Source organism: Eleginops maclovinus, chromosome 19 (assembly GCF_036324505.1).
Source record: "Eleginops maclovinus isolate JMC-PN-2008 ecotype Puerto Natales chromosome 19, JC_Emac_rtc_rv5, whole genome shotgun sequence".
Taxonomy (NCBI): Eukaryota; Metazoa; Chordata; class Actinopteri; order Perciformes; family Eleginopidae; genus Eleginops; species Eleginops maclovinus.
Window position 1 is genome coordinate 12308128 of NC_086367.1, and position 27933 is coordinate 12336060.

The 27933-nt window shown below is 39.6% G+C and overlaps 1 protein-coding gene across 1 annotated transcript; it reads right to left on the bottom strand.

Moving 5' to 3' along the window:
- Positions 1 to 876: 876 nt before the first annotated feature.
- Positions 877 to 27926, bottom strand: tmem63c (transmembrane protein 63C). The gene is made up of 23 exons (XM_063909724.1): positions 27815 to 27926; positions 18883 to 19108; positions 15972 to 16051; positions 14355 to 14442; positions 13398 to 13435; positions 12546 to 12688; positions 11604 to 11655; positions 11401 to 11509; positions 10871 to 10944; positions 10653 to 10733; positions 10451 to 10571; positions 10139 to 10272; positions 9855 to 9977; positions 8360 to 8513; positions 8166 to 8272; positions 7447 to 7533; positions 7270 to 7335; positions 6998 to 7160; positions 6813 to 6918; positions 5558 to 5725; positions 5340 to 5452; positions 5172 to 5246; positions 877 to 4334 (listed from the first exon to the last, which is right to left on the bottom strand). Exons 2-23 carry the CDS (start codon positions 19096 to 19098, stop codon positions 4104 to 4106), a joined length of 2529 nt encoding a protein of 842 aa, XP_063765794.1. The 5' UTR covers positions 19099 to 19108; positions 27815 to 27926; the 3' UTR covers positions 877 to 4103.
- Between the last annotated feature and the right edge of the window lie 7 nt (positions 27927 to 27933).

The following is a 27933-nucleotide window of genomic DNA, read 5'->3' on the forward strand; positions in this document are numbered from 1 at the left end:
CTGCATTCATTAGCCGCCTCTCCCACACTTTAAAGGATGAAATCTTGTCTGTGATTATCTGTAGTGAGACAGTTTGATCAAGGAAATGGGATTGTTGATGTATTGTTCCCTTTATGCATAGTACCACTCTCATATTTGTATAGTACATTTTTCAGCTGCAACCAGGAATGGATTAGCGTAGTTTAGCACGATGAAAAAGAAGTAAACAACTAGCCTGGCTTTGGCTCTAAATGTTAAAAACAATCCACTCAACAGCACATATGTAGCTCAGTAATTAGGCTACCATGTTAATTTTTGCTTGTCTATTTTCTACACAAAAAATGTAAAAGAGCAAAAGTCCTCCTGCAACTCAACAAAATATTTACATTTCTACACATAATTATACGGATCAAATGACAGAGATATAATGTGTGAAAAGGAACATTTAGAGATACCGTTTTAATTTACATCAATAACAACAAACTAACCTTATTTACCCTTTGACAGTCTGAGTAGCTTCCAGTCTGTGTGCTAAGCTAAGCTAACTAGCTGCAGATAGTAAGCCTAGCTGTCTGTATTTAACATGCAAATTATGAATGGTTGCCAAACAATCTCTTCATCTACTGTGTTTTCGAGAAAGCAAAAAAGCACATTATATAAAACTACCTCAACAGTTCTAACATAAATAATAAAATAGTAGTGAGCAATATCCTATTCACACTTCCTTAAGGAATCATGTGCACATTCACTCTTGCACTACAGCTAACCACATGAAGTGTGGCTCACTGCCTCTCAAGAACCCTTCATCAAAGACCACAGCAGAGGAGAGAAATAACAACTTCATGGCACAAGATGAGTGGATCGAGCTGAATAAATTTTAATTTCAGATTACAGCACTTCACTTTTGACAGATGAAAACTCGTAGACTGACATAGATCAATCTCAAAAGCAGCCCGTCCCCTAACCTCAACCTTCCAGGAGATATAACAACCCACATTTACACAAGCTCACATATGATGTGTGAAATAAAGTATTTATGATACACACATTTCTTACTGATGGACATGTCTGGAAAGCAAATATACTTTCAAATAGACCTTGGACGGCCCACAGTATATGAAGAGACATGACAGGATACAATAAAACTATTTAAGCATGACAACGGACAATCCCTCCTTAAATGGCTATTAGAGTTAAGAATATTCTAATACGTTTTATTTTGTATTTTCAAAGGAAAGTGAATTTAATGATCTATGAAACAAGCTTCTAAAAGAGAAACCCAAAGGACATGTTGGTATTTCAGTTAGCTCTTTGATGTTTTTTTCCAAATTGATTTTACTTCAGGATTCTCTGCACTGACCACTTCATTCGCTCTCTGCAGCCAGCTTTCATCTATTTCATACAGCACAAGAAATTACAGTTAGATTTCTTGTAAAGTGGAGCAAATAGATTTCATTTTATGCAATAATATGCCATAATTGTTATGAAAGTACAACTGAAAAAATGATCAACTCAATGGCAGCGTATGATATTATGATTAAACCTTAATAACTCAGAACATAAAATGGACTTAAACTAAAAGCCTTTCTGCTTTATCAGAAAAAAACAATTCTTGTGCTGAACAACAACAGTACCGTCACTGTTAATCAAACATGTTAAAATGTAAATGTACAAAGATAAATCATGTACAAGGGAATGACTCTATTTAAAAAAAATAACTTTAATTAGGTATCTTCTACAGAGTTTGGCCATCCATCTTATTTACTCTGTAAGATCTAAGAATACAAATGCTGAAAACTGAAAATATATTGATTGAAATTAGGAACAAGGCAGCTACAAGGACACAATACAAGACATCCTTAAAAAGCCGCTGAATTGCAGTGATGTTAAGACAAACAAGAAGAGGGATTTTGATCGCATCAAATGGTCTTCATCACCACGTAAGTTTGCTCTGATTTACAGGATTTTAAACATTTATTAATCTGGGCATCTTTATGACTTCTCTATGTCCATGTTGCTGCATAAGTTGACTATTTTAGTTTACCCTTAAAAGCTCCAGAAAAAGGATAGCAAACAAACCTAGAGTCAAGAATGTTTCTTATAGTAATCAGCTTACTGTTTGTATGTTGAATAACAGGATGAACTAACCATTGAATGAAAATCACTAGGTTTGTCACTGGGTTGTTTTTGTTGTGTTTTCATCTCTTAGATGTTTCTGCGCTCTGTAGTTTTCAGTCCATGCCGCATATTTCAGGCCATGCTGGATTGTCACACGAAAGGGAGTGTTTTGTTGAAGGCACAGCAAGAGACATGAATAACAAACTACAATCAATTTACATTCAGTTTCATGAGAGAAAAACTTTCATTGCCCTGCAAGGACATAAATATAACCCATAAATACACATTTTGCAAACAAACTGCCAAAACTGATGAATAAAACAATGAAATAAGCATGTGTTAAACTTCTCCTAGAAATGCATACCTCATTCAACATAACATGCACTAAAGTGTCACACATTGTAGGTTAATGCAACTGAAAACAAATTTCAAGTTGAATTTTACTGTTTTTATTTGTATTATGGACATAACCATTAAAAAAAAATCTGAATTCTTTGATAAACTCTGAACAAATACATTTAAATAAAGGATTTTGAGCTTTTATGGCAAATTATTATTAGTATCTTCATATAACGGCATCATTAGTAACACACTATTTCACATAACAGACATTTTTAATGAATAAATTACTCAAAACATTTCAATAGTCTGGCAAGAAGAAGAGGTAAACTCCAAGGCATACTTTCAAAAATTTCATTTGGAGAAGAACACCCCATTTACTCTCTTGCCCAGAGTAAGAGAATAGATAATAAAGGTGAATACCTCACGCAGGTCTGTCTGTTAAATTTAGAGCTATTGCCAGCAGTCAGCTAGCTTAGCTTAGCATGAAGACTGAAATCTGTCCAAAAGTTTAAAAAAAATACCATCATGCCCCGCTAAAACCCAATGTTATGTGTTATTTGTTCAAACCATAAAAAAAACTGTGTAAAAATACACTTTGAGTTTTCTGGTGTCAACAAAGAAATATCTCTGGCTAGCGCGTTGTCTCTGTTTCCAGTGTTTGTGCAAATCTAAGCTAAGCGGTCGATGTCTGTAACTAAATGTTGACTGTGCAGACATGAGAGTTGCCTCAATTGAACTAGCACAATGTTGAACCATTACTTTAAAACAAATAAATAAAATGATGTTGACCACATACACAGTTAAAACAGCATAACAAAGACATACTCTGATTAAGACAGGACAGCTCTGCTAATCCTTAAACAATCTCCATTAGTCTTCATCTCCAACATAAAGCACAATATCAATCACACCAAAAATACTGTAGCAAAAATAGCAACCTTAAATTGATAGTAGTTACAACAAGCTTCAGGTACAGTCAAGCTGCTTGTGCCTTCTTGGAGAGAGTGTTCAGATGTATTACAGTACGTCTCTGAGTTACATTAGGCCCTCCGTCTGTCTGCTCTCTCACTGCAGATGGCTTCACAACTAGCTGCCCTCACACTCAGCCTTGTGAGCTCCGCCGCCGAGGAACCAGATTTCACCCGTGCCCAGACCACACTGTCAGTCTGCCGGGGCAAGCCTGCTCACACCACCCACACTGATGGGAACTTTCACCTCCACTCATGTCCAAGTGGCACAGCATGGACAGAGTCTCTCCGATAGCAACCCAAAGGCAATTCCACCCTTGTCACTTTCGTTATTTCACCTTTTTAACTTGCAAATGAAGCCATACAAGAAGCTGGGATCCCTGTCATGGAACAATCAAAGAAAGTAATTAGTACATTAAGGGATATCTATTAGACTGTTGTTTGGATCCACGCGAGGTTCAGGAGATGTTTTGGCAAACGGCTGTCTGCATATTTATAGTGATGTTAACATGGACTCTTCTCCTGTATTCGTTCTTCTTCTGGTTCTTTATTCTTTCTAAGCGCAGTCTGGTCTCGGGGGTCTGAGGCAGCCAAGTTGGAGTCTGAGGTCAGAAGCAAAAAACGCAGCATTGCGGCATTTAGTAATCTGTGTTCCCCAGGTGAAGGACACAGGGTATCAGCTTGGGGGATTTGGTGTTACTGGAAGCCCACAGTGCTGTCAATGAGTGGGCTGGACAAGTAGGGTACTGGGGGCTCTTGGAGCTTAGTCTCAAGGGTCTGGGCGTTTCCTTCCTCACACTCCTCTTCCTCTGCCGGGCCGTGGCTTGAACTCTGGGAGCTGGCCATGGCGCCGTAGCTGTGGTGGGCTGGGGAGGGCATAGGAGTCAAAGCCAGCTCTGGCTCCAGCAGCACGGACGCCACAAACAGCTGAGGAGGGAAGATCAACATAGAGTTAATGACGGTGTCACCCAGTAGATCACTCGGGGAGTACATGAGATAAAAGCATGTTGTAAACAGGGGTTTGTTTACCCACCCTACACTTACGATGTTAAAACTTTCACCAAGATCTAACAAATTAATAGGCCTGAGTTTCCATATCCTTGGTCAAGTTTAAAGCAGAAGTAGCCTAGTAATTATTTGGAGACAATTTAACCTACATGCTCTGAAGGATCCTACAGTACTTTATTTAATTAAAAGTAAGCAATACCACAGTGTAAAAAAAAACGTTATTAAAGTTGTACATTCATAATTGTTTAAGTAACCTTATAATTACATTACAAAATGTATTCATTAACACAATACAAAAACTGGATTACTGGTATTACTGATGCTTTCATGATGCATTTTCCTGAATATAATGCAGTTTACATAATCTAGTTTCTATTTTAAATATCTGGAAAGTAAATAAGGCTGTCAGATAAAATAATAGGAGTCAAAGTTTCAACAACATTTTCCTCGCTTGTTGCAAGGATGAAAGCACCTAGAAACTGTCATCTAGACTTTTGCTAATTTAAGTTATTTTACACCACTGCAACACACTACAGGTGTTTTTGCATGTGTAATTCCATTTTACATATCAGATCACCATTTAGATTATTTTGAACGATTCCCCAAACTAATGATTGTTATTAGGGTGTTTTTACAAATCAAGAACTGAGCGAAAATAAAATTGCAATATGTATGTTAAATCTAAATATGTTATCCTGTAAGACATGTTTAAAGGTGTACTGTCAGGACAAATAAGGGAGAGAAGTGATACAGTACATTGGAGGCAGTGGTGGATGTTACAGTGCTCCTGTCTCCATCAGTGTAAGTCCCCTCTGCAGGCTGATCAGACATCTGGAACAAAGAAAATGCATGCCATTCATTCGGTATTCAGTATTAGTGGGTCCTCAGCTGAACTTAATCTTTATGAGTTACGAAAGGGCTGACCTGGTAGCTCGTTGACTTGTCTGGTTGCTTCCTAAGGCACAAGCGGAGGAGGGAAAAGGCAATACACGAGAGCAAGGATACTAAGGTGAAGAGGGTGATGGGATGCACTGGACCTGTGACATTGAGGAGAGATCACAAGACATTACAATGTCTCAATGTTATAATGCACACTCACAAGATGATGGTCACTGTAACAGGACAGAAATGTGATAACATACCTAATCTGAGCATAGAGAAGAAGAGCAGCCAGAACATGCAGAGGATGGGAGCCAGGATGACCTGGCTGATGGCGGCTCTGTGGATCCGCTGGCTGAGTTTGGTAGGAACATATGCATAGTAGATGTTGTATCTGTCAACCATGTGCTTCAGGATTAGATAGAGCAGACCTACAAAGGCAGAGATAACGCATTAATAATTATAAAACACTACAGTAATCTTTGGAAAATGGGTTGCAGTATGGTTGATTGAAGGTGAAAAGATAGGAAACCCAGGTACTGTATGGAGCTTATTGTCAAATTACAACATTACAGAAATAGAAACAAGAACATTGCTATTGCAATTAAAATGACGTTGGGTAACTTTTACTTCATTTACTGGATAGGACATATTTTATTACTTGACATACTGTATAGATGATGTAATGAAGAGTTAAATTAATCCAGATTCATTAAAAAAAAAGAAAACCCTGGTTGGTATTTTAATCACAGGGATACTGAATATTTTGCTCTCTCCAACCTACAAAGATCCATCAAACCCATAAAAATGTGGGGTCTCAAACACTGAATATATATGAGGCTCAGTGTTATGTTTCATGCAATGGTCATTCAGCAACTCAATGACATGGTTACAGTGTGACAATTGACAAACAACAGAAAAAAAGGCATCCCGTGTTTCTTATTTGTGATTCCACACAATGACGTTTAACTAAGCCCATAGGAATATTTGCCTCAGAAAAATGTTTGTATGACAAAATTGCCAATCTGAATAAAACAACACTAGTAAAATGCACAGGACAACAGAGTTGTATACATGAAAGGGCCGGTTCGGAGTGAGTATTTTGACTGCAGAAGCAAATAGACGCTTGGTGAGCTGTGGGCAGAGACAGGAGCAGAGTGGGCGTCTGGCTCGCAACTCACTGAGTGTCTGGGACTCCAGCAGCAAATTCACACAGTCTGCATCGGACTGGCAGGCAGTCGAGGAGAGTGAGGTTACAGTACGAGGGTAGACAAAACACACACACACACACACACACACACACACACACACACACACACACACACACACACACACACACACACACACACACACACACACACACACACACACACACACACACACACACACACACACACACACACACACACACACACACACACACACACACACACACACACACACACACACAAAGAGGGACGGTAAGGGGACGGCAAAGAAAGAAGACGTAGATGGAGATAAGGAAAGTATGTTACTCACCAAACGGTGTAATGATGGGACATGTGATGCTGTAGGTCATACTGACTGCAAAGATACACATAGTCCAGGCATACTCCAGGCCAAACTGGAACTCATAGGCCTGGCTCTGCAGATGAAAACACAGTTAGAGTCTTTACATCGTAAAACAGAGCACATTCTAATGTACCAGACAGGAAAACACTGACCCGTTTGACATGAATGCGCTCAGCCTGGGACTTGGCGAAGCAGAGGCGGAGGGCATACACCGTCAGTGCGGGGATACGAAGCAGCTCCATAGATGTGCCAATCAGACTGGATGTAATCACATAGTTTACAAAGAATGCACCGTTGTCAGGAAGAAACACACACCTGCACCAAGAAAACAATCAAGCCTTAATGTTTGGTTTCAACCAAAATATCGTATGAGCAGTCATGATTGATATAGCATGTTTTATTTCAACAAAAAGAGGCATCTTACTGGAATTTGACTTCCTTCTCATTCAGGAAGTTGACATCAAAGAGCCATGTGAAAAACAGGTCAAGACTAAAAAATAAAAGCAAAAAGTGAGTTAAAATCATCCCAATTGCTGGAATAAATAAGTATAAAAGAGAATAATGTGTTTGTTGATGGTCTGCGGATGTACTGTAGGTATACCTGGACAGACCAAGTGAGGGCAGGATGATGACCATGAAGACCAGCAGGAAAAAACACTTGTGCATCGTGACCTGGTTCTCACCAGATCTGCGACAAACGAATAACATTGGAGAACATCGTTATGCAATGCATGTATAGAGAATAAAACCTATCTAACCTAATTTAACGCAGTTGCATAATAAACATAATAAATTCATGATGTGAAATAATGTAATGTAACGTCAGCTGACTCTACATTTAAACGACTGTTGAGTTCATTAGCACGCACTACGCTTTTCACTTCAGTAAACAGTTCATTTGCATTCGGATCTTCGCACATCACGCCTGCACAACACATTCGTGGTGGCGGTTATGTAAAGTAATGGTGCTCATAGGTGCTACGCGAGGTTATCTCCTTATGCACAGTTGTTCCGCTCCTCCTCCTCCTGCAAGTCGCCATGTGCCGTTCCACTGCGCATGGTGACTACTCTGCATATCATTATCCTCACTGGGAGATCTCTATGACAACCTGCCCAGAATAACAGTGCAGGGAGAGTGACAGGAAGGAGGGAGCAACAGGGTGAAAGAGAAAAAAAAATATTGGGATGAAATAAAAAGAAATGCTGAGAGTTGAGAGGAAGACAGGCCTCTACATATGAAGGGGCTATTTGAAGAAGCAAAAGACAGGCATTTTAATTTCAGAGCTGAGAGCAGAGTGCTGGCCGTTGGTTGGTGAGTACCTGGTCCAGTGGGACTCAAAGAAAGCAGAGTAGTAGACGATGAAGGGCAGGAGCACTGAAAACGCCCACAACAGGAGGGTTGGGAAGAATTGGGTAATGATAGGGCTCTGGAATGGACAGAGAATGATTAATTATTGAAACCTGAAGAGGGTTAGAATGTAGCATTAAGGTTCAACTTGAGCTCAAAATCTGACCCGCAGGCTGTCCACAGGCCTTGTGACATTGAACTTGTCCATAGTGTTGACGATGATGGCGGGAGTGGTGAGGAAAAAGAGAAGCAGGAAGAGGAGGATGTTGAGCACGATGCAGCGGAGCCACCAGCGAGATCCGCACAAGGACAGGTTTTCCCTGTTGAAGGGAGAAATAATGAGCCTCAATTTAGAATCATCTAGCAGGACAGACAGGACGTTTAACACACTACTTTCCCCTGACACGCCTGTACTGTATGTATTGACATAAGCTTTAAATAGCCAACTCAGTATGTGAGCTTGTTTCCACTGCACTGGACTGGAGAGTGAGTTGAGAATTGCACACTTCAACGCTCAGTTTTAATGAAGGAACAAAAGGACCTGCTCAACCCCGCAGCCTGCCACGGCTCCAGTCGTCTAGTTAGTGCAGAAAACACATAAACACACAAACACAACACACACACACACACACACACACACTGCTGCCAATCAGGCATGAAGCACAAACAGTGAGCGCTGCCATCTCTGTGGTTAATATCCCATACATATGCATCCCTCACTTGTTACATAATCTTGCTGCGACTGCTGCATTTGCTCTCCAAGATAACAAACATGCATTATAGCTAATCCAATCATGGATAGGGAATGAGCTTGAATGGTGTTTGAGAGCTGCTGCACACAAGAAACAACACACTCTCGCTTCTCAGAGCTCAGATACCCAGTAAAAGCTGAGATGCATAATTTGCATAATGTTTACCTCTTGTCTAAATAAATAAACTCTTTGAGGTCCATCATCACAAGATCGTTTTGCATCGACAAACCTAATTACAGCTCACAGCACTTTGGTTTAAAGCCTACCCACGATCCAGAGGTTTCCAAAGATACCAAATATGTCGGGTAAATTACAGGGAAATGTGTGTAAATGATGGATAAGATGTGTAAAAGGGGATATTACACTCAAAATATGTGTGTGCCTGGGTTTAATCTGGTTTCCCCCACTGTTGTAAGACATGCAGATGAGGTTAATATTTAGATTGGACTGTAGGTGTGAATGCAAGTGATGGGAGAGGTTATAGCTCCTTGCAACCATGCACTCAATAAGTACAAATAACGTATAGATGGATGACTCCCTTCGTCTGGAGCAAAGATGTATCACAAGCTGTGCTCATGCTGTATTTATATCTTATTTTGCAAATATCATATATGTACACAACAGGCATATTTAGCTTTACGAGACTCTGTTAGCTAGGGCGTTCACAAATTTGAGTTGACCTAAAACTTTTGAGACAATTTGCCAGATCTTGTGAGAATGTGTTGCCTCGACAGAGATGTGTGGTTTCGACAAAGATAAAAGATTTCTGAATTGTGTCTTTCTGAAAAATGCAGTTTAAGTGTATGCAAGATGTGTGTTTGGTTAAAAAGAGGGCAAAAATATTTACTGTGGTGACCATGGGGTGAAGGAATCGGTCATAATCTGGGATTGCATTCGTTCTTTACTGACCAGATGATGTCACTGGGAGCAGGTGCGTAGCTGACCCCCCATTTGTGCGACTGCACCACGGTGGTGATGCTGGACTGCTGGGGTGAACGACGGCAGCGAACAAAACCATAGTCCTTCACAATGCTGGAAAACAAAACAAGGTGCAGAAATCTGGATCAGAATACAGCAATGACTGCTCTTATTCCACTTGGTGGTTTTTATGGTTGCCCCCTGCTCTGAAAGGCTTTATGTAATGAGAGGAGCTGACAGACATAAACCTTGGTGTCATGTTGTTGTTTACTCACACAGCAGTCATCCTTTCATCTCGAAAGGTCACAAAGGCGATGCCCAGCCTCTTCATAGAGATGCAGTTCTTCTCAGCATTAAACTCATCTGTCCGCTTTTCTTCTAACTCGCTGTAGTACTGCTCTGCATCCACCTGCAGAAAAAAAAGTTAGCCACATATCAGTCCCTGCATCTTTCACTCTCAGAGAGATCCCCAGACCTACAGTATCTTCTTCTTGGTTGCAGTGCCATCCAGTGGTAACACACTTTCTGTGCAACACAACTACACTACAAGACATTTACCTACTTGAAATCACACTGGAAAAAAGTACCTTTTCAAACCCACAGAAGTCACAGCAGAATATCTGAGCGCATAGATGGATCTTGATCATGATCTTCCCCTCCTTTTGGGCCTTACTGGCAAAATACAGCCTGCCCTTCATTGCTTTCCGTCTGCAAAACACAGCGTCGTCAGATAAAAGCATTTACACTGCTCCCAAACAGTGTTGTTCCAATCTGTAGCAGCTACTGTACCTCTCCAAGTCCAGCCTCATCAGGTTGTGGACATCGAGGCAGAACCGAATATCAGTGACAGTACAGCTGGGGTAGGCCTCACTAGTGAATAGAGCAAAAAGGAGTTAATTGTAGTTAAGGTGGTCAAAATTTGGCATGTATAAATGTCGGTATCTTGGTGACATAACAAGAGGATTTAACTTGACTTAACAATGAAAAAGATAAGAAAACATATGTACTGGAAGTGTTTGGTGATGAGCCCCGGGTCAGAGATCTCTGTTGGTATTGACGTAATCATCAGCGTCCTGGCTACCTGCAACATACAGTACAATATCCATCTTAAAAAGTATCCAAAATAGACTCTCATCAGAAGATATCAGCCACTAGCAGCGTGGCTCTATGAGTCCATGATTTTATGATTATGAGACAATATGCACATGGGCAAAGACACACATAAAACCCTACCACCTCGCTTGCTTTAGAACAAGAGCCACAGATTCAAAGATACATCTTTTGGGTCATTTTGCATCTCCATGTATACGTTTTGCACTTTTTCCAGGTCTATTGTTTCTCTTTTCTGTCTTTTTCTGTCTCTTTTTGGTCATTTTTTGACTGTTTATTTTGGTAATTTGTCTTTGTAGCCATGTCTGTTTATGATCCTTTGGGTGTCTTTTGGTTATTTTGGTGTTAATGGTCTTAAAATGAATATTTTTGCAGTGTAAAAATGGCCCGGCTTGATGTTTAACAGCATGGTGTAACAGTGACAGACCTTCTCATCTTCTCTGTACTCCAGCCGTACCAAGTGGTGAGCCATACACATCACCGTGATGATGAAGTAGACCAGAGCCAGGATGCTGTGGAGCCAAAGAAAGCTGTCCCTACAAAAGGCACAAAAACTCTGTTGTAGTTTAAACAGACCCGTTTTTTACGTGTCTGTACTGCATCACAAGATTTTAGAAGTGTTAGACTTACTTTGCGCTCACATTAGCCAGTGTTGTTCTTCCAAAGTTTTCAGGACTGTCTCCTGTAGAAATAATGAAACAAGACAGAGAGGGAGACACTTTAATTTTCTAATGAATTAAAGGAACCTCCGCCTCCTTTGTCTGCAGCAACAATGAAGCAAGTCACTATTCAGAGAAAACTTTTTCCATCCAATTTAATGAAATCTATCTCATCTCAATGACATTTCACTCTAAATTCAAACATCACAGTCATGCCTAAATCTGCTGTTTTAATTTGGGCAACCTTTATTTTCTGTAACCATGGCAGCCTGTAGTAGGGTGTTGGTTTATTTAATGACTAGGGTGACACACTGGTTCATAAGAGCCAGAAGTAATAAAAACTTTCTGTGGACAGCCCTGCTCCTTGCAGACCCCAATGACTCCTACATTCATCCTATTATGGAACGGCTTAGTCAACACTTCCTACAAAATAAGCACACTACTGCCAAAAGGCATTTCTGCTGTGACTTAGCAGCTTCTCTCCACCATCCCACCCCTGACACCTACATGTGTATGTTGACAGGAAATTAAGCATTTTCTAATTCTATAAATCCGAGGCTTGATGAAGTGCCACTGGTATGCTAGCAACTCCCATTAGATAAAATGCATCCTTTGTGTATGAGCAGTAGTAGTTTCACTTCATAAAGACGCTTTCTGGGCCATTTTAAGTTAAAATGATTCCAGCATTGATAGGGTTTTATTCTTGTTTTAAACTCAGCTTTACTGCAGATTGTTTTAAGCTATAGCTTTGGTGCAGTAAAGCAATAAACCCTTTGGTGTGTAAATGTGTGTGATTGTCTCTGTGTGGCTTCTCTCCCTGTGTATCCCCCATGTGCCTCTCCTGAGGTTAAGGATATCCTTTGGCTTTTTAAACATTTTGGTCAGCTAAACCATCATCTAAAGACAAAAATACCCTGGAGGTCCCCGGAAAAGTTGACCGGTAAGATTACGGCCAAAGACAGCAGGCAAACCACTGTCATGAGCAGGATGATGTGGCGCTGGAAGGACAGGTATGTGACCGCATCGATGCCGCACTTGCTACGGATCTCATCATCCCTGCGGAAACAGATGGAGGGGAAACTCAGAATCCCTTAATCAAAAAATAACAGAGATCCTAAACTCTTTATGCTACAAGGTACAAAGAGAGACTTACAAAATGAGTGTCAAAAATGAATTTCATTTTGTGAATAATCAAAACTTGTGAATATATTTGTATGTAGCTCTATTTTTTTTGCCAGGACAAATAGACCTACATCTTATACCTCATCTTGAGTAAACCTGTGCCACTACAACTTTGATGCCAGAAGTTGTGGGAGGTTTAGGAAACCTAGTATTATAAAGCAGAACAAAAAAGCATAAAAAAAGAAGAAAAGATGCTGGTCAAATGGCCCACACATTGTGAACTCTCAGGGTGGGTTTGCACTTTCCCAGGGTGAGACACTTTCAGTGTAGCTAAAAACAGAGGCACCCAAACTCAACCATAATACTATGGAAACCATGGACACCGTGGAAGGCACTGTTTTACTGCCCTATATCTGTTGTGTGTAGTCACACTGGAGCAAGAGCAAATATTCAACGGGAAACCACGGCACCAGCGGTCGTACGGGAACAGACTGGTTTGTTTTTGCTGCTAAATGACATATAACGAGAGATTTTACATTTGCCGGTGACATCAGCTTTGAAGACACTGGGCCAATAAAAGGATGGAAGCTAAGAGGAGACACGGGTGAAAATAATAACCAGGGCAACTGCTTTGTGTACTTACTTCATATGGTAAAGTGATGATAGCCACGAGCAGAAGCCCTGGAAGGAGAAGAGAATCATAAAACAACCAATGGATTAGTTATTAAAGATAATAAATGGCATATATATGCTAGTCTGTGCACACCACATCTGGCTATCTGCATGCATCCACCATTTGCATAGTAATAAGGTCTGCAGAGGGACACAGAGGAGGAGATTTAATATGTCTAGCCTGGAGCAGTAACCACTTTACTGCAGCCTCAGCTTTGAGTAGGCACAGGGCGATGACTCCAGTCTGACTTACTGTCTTACACCGTTAAAAACATGTGACCTCAGTCTATCACACAGGTGTCATGGGGTCACACACAGTGCAGAGCTGAGTCATGAGCCAAACTTTCCTCTAGTAACAGTTGATGTATTGCAATCTTAGACATGTGTATTGTGGGGTAAAAGTGCAACATGTTGCATTTTGAAACAACATTAAAACACATTTATAAATGAACAGTGACAGCTTGTAAAATGAGAACATGATCAGTAAGACTGGTAGACAGTGTGACTGCGGTTTTAATTAATCTGACACCATTCAATGCTAGAGTTTCTTAAAAATGTAGACAAGGCTCTTAATGTATCATAATGCCTTCTCCTGTACAGTATATGGTATTTGGAGTACAGTAGTAGTATGCAAGTCTGAAATCTATGATGTTTACTCTTATTATATTTGAGGAGTTTTTAACCATGAGTGGTGCTGTAGAGCAGTCTCAGAATGAGCCATTGTATTTATTGTCAGCTTGTGTTCTACCAGCATTAATACTGTACTGTATGCACTTGCACACATAGATAAATAGTCACGTTTATTGTGAAAAGCGTGACATGAAATTAGGAATTGATATGAATATCAACAAGTCACCTTAAATTGATCTGATAATGCGTGGTGCTTTTAGGAGCGGATAAAAAACTCAGAAGCAAACACAAAACTCACCATGTCCTTGGTGTCAGAGTCGGAGGGGCTGGACTCTGATGGAGACTTCTCCTTCTCACTTGGTTCTCCATAAAACAGGGACGTGAGACTGAGATTTGAAAACAAGATCATAAAAAATGACCATCAACATTATCATATTAATTGTGGCCAAACAAGACCTTATCAACACATCCAATATGTAAAGTAACACAGTGCTCTAACAAGACCTAATATAACTGCTGAAGACAGCCTGAAACCAATACTGTGGGAACATAAAGAAGAGATAAAACATGAAGACCTAAAACACATCCAGTAAGGTCCAAATCTAATAAAGCCTGTGTGTTGATAGAATTTGTGGATATATCTCTGTGGGCCGTACCACTGACAATTCAACAGTGTCTCAAATTAAGCAGTATAATTGAATTAGTAAGAGGGAGGATCGCTTGGCAAAACACACAGATGCTGCTGCTGCCCTCGGGTGCTATGAAGACGCCATTGGTCAGGCAGAAATAATCTAGCCCACTCTCCCCTGAGAGCAGACTCAGGTCAAGCAGAGGAAAACTGCTGCAGACTCACACAGGCGGCTGCGTGGACCTACACTCATTTTGGATCATTAAATGTATATTAAATGATTATTGATTAAACTTATGTATGACCTCGTTCATAATGCCTTTCAGCAGCATGAAGGCAATTACAATAAGGACGCTTGAATATAAACAACCACCTACGCTGAACGGTTGGAAATAGTGAGGATTTATATTGGAAAGAAGTACATATAATTAATGCAAAGATTGCAGAGGTACTTTTTTTTATCAGAAGATAGCACCAGTAGTGGAGGTTATTAAGAGATCAGACATTAGGTTTTTTATATAAAATATATCTATTCTTAAATAAATAATATGTATACTTTCACATGTGTATTGGAGTGAACATGTGTGCCTTTGTAAAGTTGAACTTGTATACATTCGCTTCTGTTTTTATTTACATTATGTTTGAGTAATAATCATTCAATATTGTTGTTCGGATATATAAAAACTTTTAAATACTGTAACACATTTTAGAATAAAGTATCAACTGGTGTTTATATATTCAATGTAAAAGGGAATTTGAGAATACTATTTATTTAAGAAAAGGATGAGGTGCATATTTGTTATTGTTTTCGTACTGTTACATTACATTTGGCTGCCGCTTTTATGCAAAGCGATGAAACTCTGAACACAAGGAAAGTGCACAGTCAACATATTTAACAAAATTCCCCAAGCAGTGATTCATATGCTATTTTAACAATTATTGTTTTTGTAAACAAAGATTATTCATACATCCTGTTTCCCTTAATACCAACTTGTTGTTGTGAAGTAAGTGTTAGTTATTTTAGGGCCGAGAAAACCCGTCTGTGTTTACATATTTTGAATGTCTGAACAATTTGATATTTCCCAGTAACAACAAACGATTTTAAGATTCAAAGGCAGAATAAATGTTGCCTTCTAGGCAGTACCATGTACACTCAGCAGAGGGAGCTGGAGGCTCCAGGATTAAGGACCGATGAGGGGTCCACAGAGGATTATTTCTCCATCTTAAATCTTGTCATCGCTCACAAACCAGCCAGTGTATCAGATTTTTAGCGTTAGCTGGATTTACCTGTCATTCTCCATCAGCAGAGCCAGGCGGCCATAGTCCCATGCAGCCTTCCTCAGACAGGAGAAGATGAGCAGCAGGAACTGCAAACACAGACCCAGAACATGAAAGCATGAACTACCCAGTCTGATTTACACAAAGGCACACATTCTGATATGCTTAAGGCCTTAACGTAAACCTTTATCATAACGCTCAATTTGAAAGCTAAGGCTCATCTCTGCATTCTTACAAATAGCCTATAAATAACAGACAGGTTCACAATGCAGCAGCAACAGCAGCTATAATGAGCCATCTTCCTTCTATAGAGTGGTACCGCGGTTGTCTTGGAAACTACGAGAGACAGGTTAACATGCCCCAAGAACACATGCTGTTCACCGTTGTCAAATGAATGTGGTCAATAGCAAGAATAAATATGAATAGACTCCATTCTGCCACAAATGGGGAGCTTACAATGAAGTAAAAAAGCCTATTCAGTACACAGCAGTATCATAGTACACAATAGTGGATTCAGGCTGAACAGCCCTGGTTAGAGATGAGAGCATCACTGGGCAATGAGGGATGAATGTTGACTAATTCAAATTGAATGAAAGTGATGATGAATATTTGATTTTAATTACAGCATTAAATCATTCACTCATTTGAGTTTAGAAGGCATTTGGTTTAGTGGGCAGGGATAAATGCTGGAATTGAACTAGAGCCACGCATAGAGTATCAGGACGGCCTTGACGAGGCTTGTAGCTGAATAATAAAGGCCTGTTCGCATTAGCAGTCAGGGTTCAAACCGCTTCTTTAAATTAAAATCCCTCTATTCCTCACGGTTTCCTCGGTGTCCGTGCCCTTCCTGTTGTTTTGTTTCTTTGGTCCTGATCTGGGGGATCCTCTCCTTAAGTCCCACTGAGGATTTATTATTACTCTGTATAATGACGATGGAGTGGAGAGGCGTTTTCCTTCACCTGGTGGGGGGGAATGCTGTTGTCATTAAGAGACAGCGCTTGCCCCTCTGCGTTGTCGTGACAACTAGACAGCGACAGAAAGCGCCAATTAAAACACAGAAGTGGCAGATTGAGAGTGATATCAACGCAGAGATCAAGCTTGACGAGGCATGACAGCCCATCATCATCTGGTTACAGGAGGGAAAATATGCCACCACAGTGTGTTTGGAAACAGCGTATTACACTTTGTGAAGGAGGAAAACATGTCGACTTGATGCAACAACATATCTACAAGATTCTGATCACGTTTGTTTGCAGGATCTTGGACATTATTTCTAGATCCAAAAGGCCTGAAAAATAAAGTTGCCTCCACAGTTTATTCCAAGCAAAGACTTAATTTGAAGTTATATAGATAAACGATAAATGGTCAAATATTTTTAATAAAAAACTGTCAGCAAGGGTTTCTTTCAGAATCTATAGAATTCCCTTGCTGTTTTCCTGTTTTGTATCATATACTATTATATATGAACAGACTAAACTAAACATTCATAGACTTTGAAGAACTGAGGTGAACATTCTTGACTACTTGCAGATATTATGTTGCCCGCAAATCTTCTAAATAATCTTCCAATTCATTGTGAATGAAAATTATTGTTGGTTGTTATATTTTGGAGGTATCCAAGAGGAAAAAACTAATGAATGTCCCTGGCTCAGCAGACAAAGATGAAACTCAGTCCTGTGGTCCTACTATCATGCAATGTAAAATCCCTTGTGTCTGATAAAAGTAACAGAGATATTTAGGATTGCACTTTTAAACATCTATCATATATAACTGTGTTTCCTTTGAAAATCCTATATTTAGCCAAGAGGGTGTCGTTAAATTATAAATGTCTTCTTCAAATCCTGGCTTTGCAGGGGGCTGGAGACTATCCCAGCATGCATTAGGAAATAGGCGGGGTTCACCCTGGAGAGGTCAGGAGTCTATCATATACAACTATTCACATCCAGGAGCATTTAATGTCTCTAATTAGCCCGGGGACCTGCAGCATCAGTAAATATTTGGTTCACTGACTACAGTTACATTTAGGAACAATGAAGTTTGAGGTAAGTGATATACAGTACTAAGTAATCAAAAAGTCCTCTTAATCAATAAATAAAAAAGCACTTCATGTGTGTATTTGTGGTTTCTATACACAGAATCTCCACCTTCGTTTTACACTTTCATGTCTGATTCCCAGCATTTCTAACACTGCCGATGCAGATGTTGTACTTTATCATCATTAAGAGCAGAATGAATTGCCTGAGACAGCTTTTTTTTTTACAGAAACAGCCCTCCAATCATGTGTCATGTTGTCTGTTTGTATCATCGTTTATTTCAACAGGGTGGTGGCAGCCCTGGATTTATTCACAGAGCTTGTTGTAGAGGCCCTTGAATTAAGCTGCAGCATTTTACAATAGAGGTCACCTAGAGTCTAAATATGGACAACAAGCTCTTTGTTCAAGAGAGCATAGGGGGTTTCAAATCAGAGTTGTTTTTTATTTGTTATTTTAAATTATTTTTCTGTCATTTTTCTTTTTTTTTTACGGAAATTTCAATGTTTCCAGCTTCTCAAACGTGAACATTATCTTTTCTTGGTCTTTGATGATCGTAAACTAAACTCTTTTGGTGTTTAGACAAGGTCTTTTACATTTTAAGACATCACCATGGGCTGTGAGCACTTATGCACCTTTTTCTAAAGGCTAAACAATTGAACAAGACAATAATGAGCTGATAAAATATCATACAATTAATAATAATTAAAGTTAGCTGCAGCCCTTATTTTAATATTCCTCTATTTGCATAACTCAGAAAATTGAACAGCACTGGTCATCATCATTATTTTAAAGCTGTTGCATATTAGAGTTGTTAATTGACCATGGCTTATCTCAAGTTAATTGTGTAAACTGTGTGTGTGGTTGGTTTGTTGAGTGTGAGTCTGTACCATCCAAAGGACAACATTGATTGCGAGGACCGTGGGCACCCCTCCAAACGGGAGACCCTGCAGGACGCTGCTGCGGGAGTGTGAGCGGTAGCATCTCTCCGCAGTGCTGTTTTCGTCCCCGAAAGAGTCCAGGAAGCTCAGAGCATCCAAGTCAGCCGCTTTCCCCTCCACAGGGGGTGCTCTCGACACAAACAGCTCAGAGTGCGCCATCAGCATTGGACCATATCTAAAGGAAAAATAAATAAGAAGTATAAAAACAGAGTCAATGACCTGAGATTTGTATAGCGTTAAAGAAACCACATTTCTCTTCTGGTTAAGTTTGCTGACATTAGCCACCATAAGCTACCAGTCATACAAGAACAAGCTGGAACTGCGAAAAAGCTGTGTTTTACTGCTGATGAAAAGATTAAAAACGTTTGCCTTCTTTACATTTTTAAATGTAAATCTTTACATTTGGACTTAGGCATGTAATGTGTTGCCATTATGGCCATCCTTTTGATAACTGCACACCCTACAGTATATAAGCCTTTATTACCATTGACTGAACATTTTGATATTTGTGGGAGACAGAGGGTGTGGTGTTGGTTATTAGCGATGAAATTCTGATTTAATGGTCCTTTTTATAATACACAATTGTGGTGACTTCTTTTTTCCCAAACAAGTGTGTGCCACTCACTCTAAGTGCAGTTATGATAGCTCTTTGAAGAATCAGTCTAATGACCATCTCAGTCCATTAGCAGTCATTGATCTGTGTCCGTTTATCTGACAAATGGAAGTGCAGACGTCACGTGAAAGTGACAAACTGTTTTGATGACTGTTTCAGGTGGCTTTAAAATCATAAGAGTATATGTGAAATGAAAAGGCTAACAAGCCTATTCAACCACGTAAACAAGAGCAGATTGTTGATGTGTTAGCTTTTTCTAACACTACCAGAATAAAAACTGTGTACACTGCAATATTAAACAACTTGTTGAGGATTCTTTGTGTTTCTGTGTACTTCCCTCTGTCTATAGAAGCATGTGCACAATATGTTCATTCACTCTGCCATGACCACAGAGAGGAGACCTAAACCAGCAACATACTCTTGATCAATACAGTCCCGACTACCAGCTGCTCGGCTTGTGTACACTCCTCACCGAATAAACAGTCTGAGGAAATGGAGCAGCAACATAGTGTTGACAAAGCTTTGCATCAATACTGGGTTTCCACCTGAGTGAAAGATATCAGTCATCAGATTTCATGGGAAAAAAAACAAGATTCCACAATAGAATCACAGGGTAAAGGCAGTGTGCTCCGCAGCGGTACATGGCAGCCAAAACTGCATCACAACCCCCTGTTGTCCAACTCTCACAAGAGCTGTGAGGTAACACGAGATTGAAGTGAAAAAGGGAGAGGAAGCTAAAGGCCTCCAAACTGGCACAGATCACTGAACCAAACTTAGTGTGATTTATCACTGCGCCAATGATGTCACTTCCTGAGAAGCTTAATCATAGTTTTGTGAAGCATTTACCAAACAACACTTAATGTGCAACAGACGCCATAGCAGGATGTCTAGTGTAGGAGGCTGAGCTGATCAATGGCAGTGTCAGAGAGGTCTGTAGAAGTATAAAAATACAATGCAGTAACCTTTTAGCAGCTCTTTCTGCACCACTGTGGTCTCTTTCCTCGTACAGTGTTGAAACTGTATAGCCTAGCTCTCAGTCAATACTAAGATGCTGTCAGATACGCAGCATCTGAGCCTCCCTGTGGAGACAACTGGGGAGGAGATCTCCTGAGGAAGGATCACAAAACAAATGCATAATGTATAAACAGCTGTGTTTCTACAGAAGCTGCTGTACATTACATCAGGTTTTCTCTCTCTGCCAATAATTACATTTTTTAAAATTATTTTTACAGCTATAAGTGGATTAACAACCACATAGGCTTTGGAGTTAAGGAGATAGCATTCAATACTCTTGAGAGAGAGAGAAAAGAGTTTCATTAAAACCCTTTAGTTCACTGAATTGTTTATATAATTAGGATTATTAAATGTTGTGTCACATTTTGAAATTTGAATAACAGGTGTGATCAATAGAACAATCAATAAGCTAAAGCTTCGTTCAATCGTCATGTTGAAAAGCCTAAAATGACTGCAGGAAAAGAAGTAAACAGTGATTATTTTTATACTAACACTATGAGCTAGAAGTAAACTGGAGCCCTAACAACATTAGAGATGCAGCAGCTTAAACAGACCTTTATCGGCTCATTGAGATCTTCTTCTTCCTGCATCAGACGAGTACTTCACTTTGAAAGCTGCCGGCTGCTGATGCTAAAAGTCAAACTCTTCCTATACCCCTCCAGAACAGAGCAGGATGCTGAAGGATACAAGCTGATTATAGTGTGGTTTCCCACAACATTAGGACAAACCTCACAGCATGACTCAGCAGTTTAACCACTAAACACTCCATGGATATTCTGTCTTTCAGTGTCACCCCTCGTGTAAACACTCAAACATGCTGCACAGTTATCCCATGGTATCCTTTTCTTCTCCATCTTATTGAACTCTGCAAATCCGAAGTATTCCTAATCCTTTCCCTCTGCTCATTTCTCTCCCACTCATCCCTGACTGAGGCTTCCAAGCCAACGCGGCAGCTTACAAACTGATGTTTGGCTGGCGTATCAGCATTGTGCCTCCCGTTGGCAGCATGAGTGAAATCTCCCCTCTGTGCTTAGTAGGTCTATTATGATCACAGATGCTGAAGTCAGTACAGGGGCAGCGAGCCATTGATGAGATATACCTGAGTTTGAGTCAGAGAAGCAGGATAAGGAAGGAAAAAGCTATCTCAGGTCTGCTAATCAGCTCATTGCACCAGAAAAAAACAGCTGTGTGTGTGAGAGAGAGAGGATACTATGCCTAAGGTAATACTGACAAAACAATTAAACTGTAAGTCAGAAAGTCAGAAAGTCGATAACATGCAATAAACCCTGATTCAATCCAGATGTCTTTCAGCACTCCCTCCGAATAGTTTTATTTAATTAAAGCCTGCCTGAACCTCACCATGGACTGTTTAAGAGCATTGTTATTGTAGGTGTGTCACCAACAATGCATTATGGCTTAACAAATACAAAACATAGTCATGCTATTAGATCTCTGAGGATGCACAGAGCAAACATGATAACATGCTAATAATGTACATGCTTTTTTTCAACAGCTATACAATGATTCAATACAAAGACATACAATTAGACATATTATATGAAAAATAATTGCAATATTATAACTAAAAATAACTAAAAAGTCAACACGATTGTTCTTTAGCATGACCTATTCCAATTACCACTAAGTGAACAAGAATTGAGATATATATTTTGGTTCAAAAGAATTGGAAAAACCAGTCCAATGGCTAAATTATAACCAGGAAGTGAAAAGAGTTGAAGTCATATTTCAGTATAGACCAAAGTGGTGGACTGACCATTACTGCCCTTTCCACCTGCCCACAAAAAAACACAGAGTTAAATATCCTGCCAAAAAACAACCAAAGCACTTTGATATCAACTAATCACTTTCACCATCCTTTAAATCCCTCCAACAGATCCTTTTGCTTTACCAATGCTGAAACGAGAAGCTGAATCTATGATATCTCATAAAGGCCATGACAGGAAACATCTTTATATGTTAACATGTTTCAAAGGGGCTGGTTATAACTTCATAGCTTTACCCAAGCTTAATCAACAACACAAACCATTTGGAGCACAGTACCCCTGAAGAGATTTCTCTCCCAATCATCAAACACTCGTTTGGATCAAGATTCATTACCTGCCTGAGGGAATGAGAGAGAAATGAACCATAAATAAAATGTGAACTTGTGTTACTTCAAAACCTCTGCACAGTATCAAGTAGTGTCCGCCACAGGGAGATAAAAGACTACCAACAAGGACAACTTTCAATCACCATAAATAAAAGAGTAATGGCCTCAGAGCAGTTGTTTCCCTCTTGACTGCAGCCTTGTTAAACATGGCGTTTCCCCCTGCCACGACACCTGCATGGAAGCCAGGGGTTTGCAGTTTCCCTGCCAACAGCTTCATGTGAAAGACCCAAAGCTGGTAGAATATTCATGAGTGATTACTATCTGTGCTCTGCATGTTCATCTCAAACTGAGACCCTGATTATGGAAATCCTAGTGTTTAAAAGGTATTCTATTAAAACAAGCTGTCTCTAATGAACTGTTAACAAGCCAATAAAACATGAGACATGACATGAGATGAATCCTTGTGGAAGCTGATCTGTAACAGTAACTCTAAATTGCGGTATGCTGAGAGGTATGAGAACAACAGCGGGTAGACAAAATAATGCATACACAATTTAGCTTAAAAAACGTAAGCTTTAAGCATCTCTCTCTTTATCTTTCTTAAGGTTGCCAGTCGTTTTTATTCACTGGGTTGCCACTACATTTCTGTTGAAGTCATTTTTTATTGTGAGTTTATGTTATTTTGTCCCCTTGTAGTTTTCCATTAACACCAAAGAGCACCTGAGGTGGATTTTTTACTCTTGGTTCCTGAGGGTCACAGGTAAGCCCTCCTGTAATCCACATGGATCAGAGGCTGAATGATGGTTTACTAGTGTTTTATTAAACCAAAGTTGACAGTGCAATTGCAAAATCACACAGCTTATCGGACTGTCATTCACTTACAGAACATTAACTACATGGCAAGCAGGGAGCCCTGAACATTACACGTAGACATGAGGTCTCATTCTAAAGCCCTAAGCATTCATTATATTCTGCATAAACAGTGTTCACTCTTCAGGGAAGGCTTTGGAACCTGCCACTTTTGCTCTCCACATGAACTGACGACTACTAGGGATTGTATTGAAATATTGCTCAGCTGTTTTATTTTTGAAAGTATTTTTAGTTTGTTAGCATATTTAAATAGAAAGGCTATGTTTGAGTGCTTCTTATTTGCACTCTACAGGAGCTACAGGGCTCTGCTGTCATGGTTTTGGTTAGAAGGTGGTGTTGGAGGATGTGGATGGGCCAGCCTCATCAGATTCAGCCTGGAGGGTAAGGGGGCGGAGGTTTTAGCACAATCTGCTCACCACCTGCTCAGTGGAGTAGGGAGGAGATTTCCTCTTCTCATAGCCCACACTCTCTCCATCACACAACACAAATACGGATCACAGAGGTGTGTCTGCTCACAGCTAATGCAGCATCTCCCCCATCTAGCACTTTTCCGAAGGCTGAGAGAGCCTTAGCATGACTGGAGTGATGACTACATAGACTTGTAGAAATCAACAAACCTCACACCTGCTTCCTTGCTGGCTGTACATGCAGTGGGGAACGCTGGGTGTCTGCCTTGATGCTGCTGTAGGAACTAGGCTGGTCCTCATTACATCTGATATCAGTGATGGCTTCAGTAAAAGGTGTGAGGTGGAGAAACTTAACTTACATAATCTGTGTCTCTCTTGCATATCTATGAGTTTGTGGAGGATTCCCCCCATTGCAGGAGCTGATCCTAAACATGGGCCTGAGACCCCAACATCTACAAAAAATAAAAACACTGACCTTTTAATGGATCGATTCAGAGAAAGATCTGCTTTATTAAAGCATCAAAATAATATATTTTTTAAATGGCAATTTATCAACCGTAAAAGACATATGGATACAAAATCTGTTGTTTTTATCAATGCTTCTTTACAATAACTTTTCAGAAAAATCAACCTGAAATGCTAAGCCTGTTTTCACAGAGTAACATTTACAAGGTCTCTTTAGCTAATTTTCATGTAATGAAATTATGTTTGGAATGTAGGACATCGATGTGAAAACACATAGTCAAAATTGTCAGCAATACTTAATTGTATTAATTTTGTATTATCCATTTCATCCATAAAATGATACACCATAGTGAACAGTGTCTGTAGTAAGTTCCCAGAGCCCATGTTGACATGTTAGAATACCTTGTGCTGCCCAAGCAATGTTGGAAAGCCAGAGATACCCGAATAACTAATCAATTAATTGACTGATTGTCGAAGTCTGCGACCTAAAGGATGTCATGTACTACAATAGGATCCCCAGCAGATATCAGATGGGAATTATTTGCCTACACTGCATGTAAAACAGACAGAATATCATGTGTGACAAGTGAGAGGATAAGATAGTTTAACATCTGCATATGGCTGTGAATACATAACTGTATATCATTCCTAGTGTTACAGTAAGCATATGGCATTGTGCTCTGTGCTGGTGAGTGTCTGTTACAACAGCTACAATGCTGAATGAGCCAGTATCCCTGGGATGGTGCCCTGTGGAATAGCAAGGAAATTCACAGCAGGAATCTCAAATAGCAGGGAGCCGAGCCGACTCTTCACCAAAGACATAAAAAGAACAAAGCCCAGACTATGGTACACAACTGCTGTGGTATGATGGCAGGCTGAATACAAATGGAGGTTGCACAGCAGTTGATGTTTTGTTCTAACATTCTGTTTGTTTTCAACTTTCTGTCAAGAGGCTTTTACCAAAGTGTTTACTGATATTTTTATTTATCAGCCACATGACATGTGGCTGAGGGGATGACTCCCAGTAATACGTCTCATTAACTGAACGATGCAATCTTGGATGTATGGCACATACACCTGCTGAACATCTGACAACAATGTGTGTGTGTGTTAGGTGCTACGCAGTAGTGTTTGCAATCTGTTAACAGCGTGGGTTGTTCCTCTCAGACAGTCTGGGCTCACAAGTAGAGCCAACTGTCATTCTTTATTGTATTAATAGCCATTCCTGAATATCCATCTCATGTAATGGGATATATTATTAAAAGCATTTGATATTGCAATGCAGAAATTAGAATAAAGTTATTGAATATTTGTCATATCAACACTGAAAAGTAAATTGAACAAAAGATGACAATTAACAAATGACACTAAAATCAATATATAAATAATTCCCAAAAGTAATTGGTTGCTATCCTCAGCATAGCAAACATAACCCTATGCTATGTTGCAAAAACAATGAACATCAAGTAATGCTTACACCTCAAACGGGTCGGATATTTTAGGTTCCTTAAACTAAGCGAAACGTCTCCCCTGCATAGCGTTTGGTGTTTGCAGTTTAAGGGATTTGAATGCGTTGCACAGTGAAAATAAAACCACAAAAGATCTTTGTGCACCAGCTTCACTTTTTTTTGATTATTCCCTGCATCTGGATCTTTCACCCTTCCTAAGGTGTTGTAACAAACACAGAACAAAACAAACAAACCAGACAAAGCTTATGCATGCTTCTCTCAAAGCTGCCACTTTCTATCGTCCTCTGCCTGTGTGCCTGTTCAGCAGCTGTTTGAGGCTGTAAATGTACACGGTATCCATCTCCCTGCAGCAAGCTCTTTTTTAAATCTCTGCTTAGAGTCTCCTGAAATATTAATGTCTGTGTGACACTTGAAGGTGACCAGAATTCATTTTCTCCCTATTCTTGAGAGACTTTATACTGCTTTTGAAGTGCAAGCTCAAAATATAGTGATGTATAAGTGATGGTGCACTAACAATGTTTTGATTATCACGATATCAGCACTTCATTTATATTGTAAACCTTTGTCAAACACCTGAGTCCTTTACAAGTTTAATAAATATATTATTATTATTATGGAGGGGTCTACCTGCATAGCCAGATACACATTAAATAAGAGAATAATTAAAAGCTCACCAGCTGTATAATTAAAAGGTTGTGGTAAAAAGTTGTAGTGTGTGTCCAATTGATTATTACGATTCCAATAGGTTACCAGTATTAAAGATATACTAACTTTTTGTAGTGAAATGTCGAACCTGTAGGAATTGGTATTCACCAAAGAGTGAATTTAAAGCCTTGATACCATTGTAGTATTTAAGAAATATTTCTTGAACTGTCTTCAGATATCACATCTCTGTATATTTCTGCATTCTCATTAAACTATTATTATGTTACTCAATATTTACTTTCGACTATAAAAAACACCTCTCTTTAGACTTTTTTTCTCACTATATGGCATTACATGTTCTTCAGCATGAGTCATACAAATGCCACGCTTGAGTTTTTGATATTTTAAAGGCCACCTCCTTGTCATCACAGTCATGGTAGCAGTTGCAAATAGCATACTATGAATTCCACATTAGTTTCAAATCTTAAAAAATACAAATACAAGATACATTTACATACAAGTTTGCACACATTCCCAAACACCATCATTGGTTTGCATGAGAAAATAAAGATTACACAGAAATGTGACCTCAGTTTACCTCAGGAGTATATTCGAAAAGCTATTTTAGGAAGTAATAGAGCCAGGGAGATGATGTTAAAACCTGATAAATATGCAATGTATTTAGCATTGATTCAACAGGTCAAACTACTTGTTCATTTAACATTTAAAAGCCGTGTGTCTGTAAAAATCACGTACAACAAAAACATGACCAATTCAAAGAAAACATGGTCACAGCCTTTCTGGAATCCTAAATATTATCATGTTTGATTATTATTCCTCCAATAGGCAATCCAAATTGCAGTAAGGGGTTTTTTAAGGTCTTCGACCCATCTGACTCCATGAGGAACAATAGGTGTAGTGAGAAAGAGGAATGTGTTTTGTGTGTAATACTCTGACACGTTGCCAGAAACCTCCTCATCCTAACCGACCAACAACATCCCTGTACAACGATGCAGGGAGCCTTCAACGTTTACATTTCACTTCAGGGAAAAATCTGGTTATTTTAATATAAATAAATAGTGGTTCTCTCATCAACCAGACAGATTTAAGCGACTCCGTCCCTCCGTTTACTGCAGCACTCACAACAGTCTGCACACCCACATTCTTCCTCTACCTCTCTAACTTGATGGAAACGATTGCGCCACACATATCACAATAAACCCCCTCCACATCTCTTTTAGATCACAACACGGATACATGACTTTAAAAACAAATTCACATCGCTCACCTCAGAAAGCTTCCTGATCGCTGGCTTCTGGCGATGATGGGGGTGCTGCTGTGTGTTTTTTTCCAACACCAAGAAACAAGAGAAACTCCCACCTACTAAGGGGCCGTCTGACAATTAAA

Bases quoted from the DNA above. Each gene is read 5' to 3' on its own strand.
- tmem63c (XM_063909724.1), bottom strand. From the start codon at position 19,098: ATGCTGATGGCGCACTCTGAGCTGTTTGTGTCGAGAGCACCCCCTGTG. The intron at 11,510-11,603 runs GTAAGTCTAACA...TGCCTTTTGTAG, and splicing joins CTGGCTAATGTGAGCGCAAA to GGACAGCTTTCTTTGGCTCC. The intron at 8,514-9,854 runs GTCAGTAAAGAA...TCCCTTCAACAG, and splicing joins GCTCCCAGTGACATCATCTG to GGAAAACCTGTCCTTGTGCG.